The following is a 9,079-nucleotide window of genomic DNA, read 5'->3' on the forward strand; positions in this document are numbered from 1 at the left end:
TGTGTGATGAAAACAAAAACTATATAGTAACTTAATATGGAATGCAGCTTTTACAGTTTATGAAGAAGTGTTTTGTAACTTTTGTTACATGTCAATGTCACTCACATGTTTCTATTGTAGTTTGGGGTTAGCCAAAGAACTGACACTATAAAGGTTGAATTCCCATGGATGGTTTGGTTGGGAGTTAGTATTTCTTTTTATGATAACATTTTTACCCCAAACTGTGGTCCCCTGTTTGTAACTTCTAACCTTTTAGAATATAATACATACATATATATACTCCCTCTAATTCTTATTATAAGTATTTTTTTTAGAACTTTCTTTTATTTATAAGAAGTATAAAGATAAAAAATTATAATTTTTAAGATTTATTGTTCAAATAATTTTTTAAATTATATAAATATCTGTCTTTTTATACTAGTTGCTATATTTTCTATGGCCCTTATTATAATTCACTTAAAAATATTTATGGATATTAAAAATAAATAGTTGTAATGTTAATTTTTTCAAATGAAAAAATGTGTCTTGAGTATTCATAATTATCCTTACAAGTATTCCCATCAAGATAATTTATTATCTTCAATTGCAGATTAAAAATGGACAATTTTGTAAAAAATCTTATAATGCTTGTGGAATTTTGAAAGTGATTTTATATTAAGGATTATAGAAATTCCAAAAGTTGTTTGTACAGAAAGGGTCATAAGGAGTGTTTATATCAAAATTTTACACAAGCGTATATTTGAAAACAAAAAGTTATAATAATAATAATAAATGTGTAAATTGATTGACTTATTTTTTTTAGTTTTTTCAGCTTAAATGTATTTTTGTTTTTTTATCTCTCTATATTTCAATATAAAAATATAGTTCCTGAATTTTTAGAAGATCAAAACTGTAAACTACTACAAAAAAATTTTGGACTAAAATTGTATTATTTTGATTTTAAATATAAACAAAAGTAGAATTAAAAAAAAATAATGTAATTAGTTCAAAATTTCTATTATCTCCATGTCTTATAAGCATTTATTATTATTTTTTCTCTTATTATAAAAATTTAATAGTATAATTAATGTGTTTATTTTATGTATAAATATTTCAAAAATAATTTTTATATTTAAATATGTAAAATTTAACTTAAATTTTTATTTTTTTTATCATAAACTTGACTTTATATATTTCAAAATAAATGAATTGTGTTAATAAAAAATATATTTGTAAAACAAAAAAATTGTTTTTGGAATAGGAAGAGAGTAGTAGTAGTAGTAAAAGTTAATTAAAATAAAAATGTTGTGCTTTGTGATGGTTGAGCCCATGTCATAAACTATTGAGATATTGTGACACTGTTAGATATGGTTGTCGGGTTGTCCAGTAGAATAGCATGTGAACCTCTGATTACTGGTTGCAAGTGCATGGATCTTCCTGCTTCATTCAACCAATGCACATAATTGGCATCATGAACGATGCTCAGCTTTCATTGGCTCTTGTTTTTTTTAATGAAACATTTGTTGCTCTTCTCGAGATGAAAATATGTTCTTGCGTAAATGATAAAAAGGACCTATGGCTTACCCTTATTTAGGATTTGGTTTTTGTCGTGAACACTTTTAGTATAAACATCATGACTTGTTTATTCTATTTCAGTCTACCCATAAGTATTATTTAAATTTTTTGTATAAATATTAAAAATTTAATAATTAAGAGAAAAAAAATTTGTTTTATTAAATTATTTATTTTAATTATTAATAAATTTTATAATATTATTAATATAAAATATAATAATATTTTATAAATTGTGTGTATAATAATTATTAAAAAGTAGTATAAGAAATAAATAATTAAAATTGTATTAAAAATTAAGAATGACAATTATTTTGAGACGATTGTTTTTACTAAAATGACATTTATTGTTATAGAGCGAATAATGGTGGTTTATTATGAATTAGTACTTAAAATTTATCAATTTTTTTTAAAAGTAATAGCTCATGACTCTCTTATTTTTATGAATTACACGACAATTTAATTAATGTCCATTTAATACAAGATACATATTTATTTGTCATTATTTTTATTAAATTGATATCATTTAAATCATTATCTCAATAATAAAAATAAAGATGATCATTAATAGTTAATTTTAAGAGACAACGTCTATAATAATTAAAGTTTTAAATATTTTTTAAAAATAGTTTATAGTGGACCATAAATCATAATACTTGTTAGAATTTGTATTTAAATAGGACAAAATCATTATTTATAATTGACAAAATTACACCGTGGTTGTTTAAGTTATGTCCAAATCTAATGCAGTGTTTTAAGTTTTTTTCTTCTTCGATTAGAATCTTAATGTTTTTTTAGCTAAACCTTTTAAGTTTTCATTCTGTTTACAATATTATCTATTTAATAATTTCCATAAAAAAAATTAAAACCTAGAATATTTATCATCTTCTTTGCCACTTTTGTCAACCCAAAAAAATTTAAATTCAAAATTTCATGTTACCAACCAAATGAAAACAACATTATTACAATAAATTAACAAAACAAAAACTCATTTCTTATTTTAAAAATCAAATGAAGAATAAGAAATAATTTTTTTTTCTTTTTGTTTAAATTCAAGATTTATATTACTTTTTTATGGGTTTCATTTTTTAAGAAGCAAAATAATTCATTCAAAATCAAATAAAGGCATAAGCTATGCTACAAGAGATTTATGGTAAAAAAAATGCATTTCATATTTGTAGACCAAATTCATGTATACCCTTAGCTCCCTTTTAAATCAAAGCACCAAAACATTTTATTAGATACGATAGTTAGTTAATTACAGTCAGGGATGAGAATAGGCTAGATCGTCCGTCAGAGGCCTATGACCTGACCTACTTATGGTCTGGCCTGACCTGACATATTTAATAAAAAGGTTAGGCTCAAACTGTTTTTAAAGCCTATTTATTTAAATAGGTCAGGCCCAGGCTTATAAAAAGCCTATTAGGCCTGACAGGTTGGTCTATATATATTTTATTATTTATTATTATTATTTATTATTATTATTTATTATTATTATTTATTAATAATATTATTTCCTATTTGAAATTCTATCAATTAGGCAATCACTCAGTGAGCATTTCATATTCAATAGTTGTTCTATATTCGGTAGCGATTCCATATTTGGTAGTCATTCCATATTCGTTCAATTAGTAAATCACTCAGTAGTGGTTCCATATTTGTTTAAGAGGTAATAATGAGTGTGTTTGTTTCAGAAGAAAAAAAAACTATTATTTGACACAAAAAATTATTTTTTAGGGTTTAGAAGATGTTTGTTTCATATTTTTTAAAAATTATTTTATATAGGTTTTTAAATAGGCTTCCAGGTCAGACCAGACTTTTAAAAAGGCTAGGTCAGGCCGAAATAAAAGCATATGATAAGCTGTAGGCCATGCTTAGGCCTAAAAAATAAATCGTAGGCCAAACTCAGGCCTTTCAAAGCCTGGTCTGACCTGACCTATTCCCATCCCTAATTACACTAGTTGTTTAATTATTTTATATTAATTAGTTGTTTATATAATTGACTATATTTGTTTATGTAATTTTTGATGTAATTAACTCTTTTAATTATCAATATGATTCAATTTTATTTTTATTTATTTTTCTTTTATCAATAAATTAAATAAAAAATCGTAATACACCACTCCTAAAAAACCGCAACACATCTCGATTTTTTTATTTAATTTTGATTTGTTTTAGATATGAATTTTCAATTTATTATTGTTTATTATTTAATTTTATGAATGCACATTAACTATGGAGAAGAGAAGATGACGTGGGTGAAAATTTAAGATAATTAAGAAGAGGATAAAGGTTAAGTTTTATGAGTTTGGAGAGAAAAAGGATGGGGAAGGGGATGAGATGGAAGAATCCTAACATACATGTGATGATGCTATAATGTAAACAATTTATAAACATAAATGGTAACTAACATAATAAAATTTAAATAACCGAATTAGATAAAGAAAAAAAAATTTCTTGGATCTGACTAAGACCTAAATTAAAGGCCCATGAGTGTAATTTTACCATTAAAATTTGAGTTTGTTTTACTCCCTTATATCTTAAATATAAAAAAAGTTACAAAAAAAAATAAAATAAAATTATTTAATGCAATAAAATTGTAATGTTATTTCAATTATAACCCACAACATTAAATGTTTATTTCTACTATGTGACTTTCTTGTAAAAATACATCTCAAGTTAAATACAGGTATAAAAAGAATTATATCAATTAATGTGCCTTAAAAAGTTTAGTCAATGAATAATTTAGTCATGAAAGTATATCAAAGGAATTTTTCAATGAGAATAATTTAGTTCCCCCAACCAAACTACACACCCTCAATCACACCTTGGCCATTTACATGGTTGAAAATGGACATATTCATACCATTTTCGAATGTGTTGGGACAACTCCTCTATTTTATACAATACATATATATTACAAATTCAGCATAGCATAGTCTAAATACATAACCAAATTCAATCATGCAGCTAAAAATTACATGATTCTCAAGCCTAAAATAGAGTAAGGATTTTCCTCTTTCACAAGAAATAAATGAGTGTATTAATAATCAATGAAAAGTAGTGTCATATGTTTATGATATCTCACTGTGGTTTTTGCTCCACCTTGGCTCTAATCTTCTGCTCCAAAACAGAAACTTCAGTCTCAAGACTAAACATTCTATTCAAAGCATGCATATTCTCAAGAGTCTCACTCAATGTTCTACTATCACTACCATCACATCTCAAATGTTGCATTGGACCATGAAGCATTTTATTCACTATCCCTTTACTAAGATCATCCACAGCTTTTTGTGTCTTCTTATTGATATCATCACCCATTTTACCTATACATTTCTCAAGCTCAGCAACCCTTAGTCTCTCAGCATAAGCTCTCAATTTCTTAATGGTAGGAACAGTTTCTAATGAGTCTCTCCAAGCTTCAAATTGTCTCGATTCTTCGCCGATGATCGCTTGAGCTTCCATCGCTTTCCTTAGCCTGTCCTCTTTGTTAGCAGCCACAACTTCTTTAAGGTCATCAACATTGTAAACTTTGACAGACTCAAGATCATTGACACATGAACCTACATTCCTAGGAACAGAAATATCGACGAAAAGGCGCTTTCGTCCGGTTTCTTCGCTTGCCAAAGGAATGTCCTTAACATGATGTTTCAAAATCAAGGGAGTTTCTGAGGCTGTGCTTGTGAAAACTACATCTGCTTCACCAACACATGTGATCATTTCTGATAGAGGTTTATAGATTATCTCAACATCACTTATTTCTTCGCGGATCGATGCAACTCTTTCTTCGGTTCGATTGACAACTACCATCTTTTTACACCCTTTTGAAACCAAATGCTTTATCACAAGCTTCCCCATTTTGCCAGCTCCAATAACTAGCATCCTTGCATTGCCATGTGAGGCATCAGGTAACTTCATTAAGGCCAATTCAACAGCTGCTGAGCTGACAGAAACTGCTCCGGCCGCGATGTTTGTCTCTGTTCTTACCCTCTTACCAACTGTGATTGCATGCTTGAATAGTCCACTTATGTTCCTTCCAAAGCCATTAACACCTTGTCCAGATTTCACTACTTGTTTGACTTGTGCAAGAATTTGACCTTCTCCCATTACAAGAGAATCAAGACCTGCTGATACTTCAAAGATGTGTTGTGTAGCATCTTTATTGTAGAGTAGAAATAGATACTGTGAAAGCTCTGCCACTGGTATTCCACTTGTCTGCAAAAACAAGAACTCATGAATCTTCAATATGTATATTAATGTACTATAAAACAAAACCAGAACAATTCTTGCATGAATACTGTATTTATCATTTTGGGGCGAGACTCTATTTGAAAAAACAACTTAATTAAGCATTTATAGTATAAATGTTTGTCATATAAGTATTTATATACAACCTGTTTATATAACAAAAGATAAAATATAAGATATTTTCATAAGCTTTCTTGGAGAGCTTATGGAAATAAGCTCTCTCAACCAGGTTGACAAGTGCTCATGTTAGTAGAAAGCCTTGGTTGTTTTGATAAGCTTTCATGGAAAACTTATAGAAATAAGTTGAAAATAGCTGATGAACATGTCATAAACGGTTTTCATAAGCTCTCATGTTCACAAGTGCTTATATCATTAAATAACTTCAAATAAGTCAATTCAAACAAACCTTGAATCGCTAATTTATTCTCTGAAATTGTGGCGTGGGACAATTTGGTATCTAAAATCAACGGAATTCTAAAATAAAACATAAAATTGTAAATCTTTGATCATATTAGTCATTTTGAGTAGGTAAACTTAGCTTTCAAAGGACTACTAATGCGATCGAAGACTTTCAATCTAAGAGATCAAATTATACTCTACAATTTTGCAACTAAATTATTCATCGGCTTTGGTATCTCTATTATAGATGTAAAAGTTAGTTACCAATTAGTTATAATAGTTAGAAGTTAGTTGTTCCTGTTAAACTATATAAGCCTCATTGCCTTGATGTTATTAACATTCTCATTATGAACAACACAATTTCTATTTTACTCTTCTACACTTTTTTCTTATCCATTACTTCCATCTAGAATAGTAATATAGTATTAGAGCCTGAATCATTAATATTATTGTTAACATGTGATAAACTTTTGATTGGTGCCTTATATAAACATTGTGTTTAGCACAAAACTTTTCATAAATAAAGATATGAACATACACTTGACATCCATTCAGTGACTTCTTTGACGCCACGATGCTGAGAAAGTGCAACAACATAAATCTCCATTCTGTTGCAGGTGCTAAGAACAGCTGCTTCTTCAATATGATTCAGATTGCAAAGCTCACCAATGGCTCTAGGCCATTCTGCTTCTTGTATGGCGAGTTTTTCGCGCATTTCGACAGGCGTGGTATGCACACTTAGCCCAATAACCACAATGCTGCTCCTTTCCTTTGTGTATCCTGTTCATAGTTCAGTTCATAAATAAATTATTTGAATTAAAAGTTGCAAGGTTCACATAGATTATTTGAATAACCACGACTAACTTAAGATTAAGTAATTAAAGTTTAAATACTCTAATAGTTTATTAAGAATGCACATAGATTTTATGTGGTTTGGCACCTATGTCTATTGGAAAGTTAAAGAGTTTTTTATTTTTTTTTTATTTTTTATTTTTTTTAATTTCTTTATAGATCAAATATAGATAATATAAGGGTATGTATGGTTTCAACTTTTTGGATGAAAATGTGATTGAATATAGTAAAGTTGATTTTAACATGTTTGAGTATTCTCGAATAGAATTGTATATGATTCTGGAATGGATTGTAACTTGAAGCAAGTATTTTGAACTATTATCCAGCTTCTGTTTTGTGAATGTACTCAAACATAAACATTTTAGATTCAATTCATTTTTAACTAAAACACGTGCTACAATTGATTTAAGTTGATTTAATTAATTCCAACTTGAAACTATGATTTGTAACATTTGACTACAAATATGAAGATATTAATTTTCAAACAAAAATCATTTTTAATTAATATCAATTTTACAAAATCAATTTTCACGACCATCGAACCGAACACCCCTTTTCAGTTTGAGCCCTCCACTTATGCGACACAGACCTCTAAGTGCATGTTTGGTTTCACAGTAGAATTCTCAAAATCACGGTACACTACTGTGATTTTGTCAATTCAAATGGAAAATAAAAAAACATCGGGTCAAATATTAGTTATGTTATGTTGGAATGAAAATGTAGAATTTTTTGTCTTCATGCTGAAACACATTAAATTTTGAACATGTATCTAAATCTCTTAACTAAGTAGTATACAATCCAATTAACCATATGATGGAATCATTATTAACTAAAAAATCTTGAAAGAGGACTTACTATCAGCTGCAGAAGTTTTAAGCTGTTGTAAAGCAGAAACAGTGGTAGAATTCTTATTACTAGAATCAACCAAAACATCAGAAGAAGAAGAAGAAGAAGAAGCTTCACAACGAATTGAACCTCTTTGACTCTGAACAAAGCTCATTCTGTTTCTACCAAAAAATGATAAATGAGTGGTAGTAACATAAGAGGATGTTGAGGAACAACAATTGAAGAACAAAGCCTCCAACTTTGCACCAGAGAAACTAGTTGAAACAGCCATTGTTAGTGTTAGAGAATAATAAGGTGTGTGTATTGTTAGTTGGAGATGAAACTATGTTTGTTGTGTCTGTTTGGTTTTTGGGTTTTTTTGTGTATGGAAAAGTGATGACGTGGCAAAGGATGTGGCGCATGGAAAGTTTATTTGAAAGGATTTGAGAGGGTGTGATTCTTTGTGTTTTGATTGGCTGGTGAAGACACGTTTTATCCACACTCCCTTCCCCTCAATCTTCCTATCTCAATTTCACACCCCTCTCTTATTTTCCTCCATATTATCATATGTTATTATATTTGTCGACTCATTAGACATTGAATAATTGTATCATTTGTAATCGGTTTTATGCTGCTTTGACCCAAAAAAGAAAATTTTACACCAAACTTTCTTCAACATAATCATTAACATAATCGTTTGAAGTAAAAGATAATCAAAAGTTAAAAATAGTTAATAAGTTACTCAATTAGATACATTAAGTAAAGTAAATTGTTAAAGATAAATATATCATAAAAAGCTTGTTTGATGATTGAGTTAAAAAAATATTACAAGTTGTAGTATTTATAGGCAAAGCTAATTATACTGGCCATAAATCGTGGTATACAAACATGTAGCTCTACTCGGATAATTACATGGGTAATTCATGATAACATCTAACTAAGGAAGTTCGTGGCTCCCAACGAATAGCCCGCTCTCTTGCTTCTTTGGCTTGTCATGTTGGTATTATCCGTGTGCGCTCTTTTTCATGTTCTCATGCCTGTGTTGGTTGTTAGTGGCATTATAAACGAGGAAGGTGAACGTAACTGTCGAATTATCAGGTGACAATGGACTTTGACTCTACTTTGAGCTTTGGTGATCCTTGTATATTTTGGTAAACTTAAGAAAGACTCGATTAAGTCCGCTTCTTGTGCACCTACTCTTCTT

General features: G+C 28.7%; 1 protein-coding gene across 1 annotated transcript; it reads right to left on the reverse strand.

The window, feature by feature from the left end:
- Positions 1-4,309: 4,309 nt before the first annotated feature.
- On the reverse strand, positions 4,310-8,305 carry LOC101495614 (glutamyl-tRNA reductase 1, chloroplastic-like). The gene is made up of 3 exons (XM_004490440.3): positions 7,906-8,305; positions 6,737-6,978; positions 4,310-5,766 (listed from the first exon to the last, which is right to left on the reverse strand). Exons 1-3 carry the CDS (start codon positions 8,165-8,167, stop codon positions 4,636-4,638), a joined length of 1,635 nt encoding a protein of 544 aa, XP_004490497.1. The 5' UTR covers positions 8,168-8,305; the 3' UTR covers positions 4,310-4,635.
- Positions 8,306-9,079: the final 774 nt, after the last annotated feature.

Source organism: Cicer arietinum, chromosome 2 (assembly GCF_000331145.2).
Source record: "Cicer arietinum cultivar CDC Frontier isolate Library 1 chromosome 2, Cicar.CDCFrontier_v2.0, whole genome shotgun sequence".
Taxonomy (NCBI): Eukaryota; Viridiplantae; Streptophyta; class Magnoliopsida; order Fabales; family Fabaceae; genus Cicer; species Cicer arietinum.

Coding starts and splice junctions, on each gene's coding strand:
- LOC101495614 (XM_004490440.3), bottom strand. CDS start 8,167: ATGGCTGTTTCAACTAGTTTCTCTGGTGCAAAGTTGGAGGCTTTGTTC. Junction 6,979..7,905: donor TAAAACTTCTGCAGCTGATA/GTAAGTCCTCTT, acceptor AACTATGAACAG/GATACACAAAGGAAAGGAGC. Junction 5,767..6,736: donor TCACTGAATGGATGTCAAGT/GTATGTTCATAT, acceptor TTGTTTTTGCAG/ACAAGTGGAATACCAGTGGC.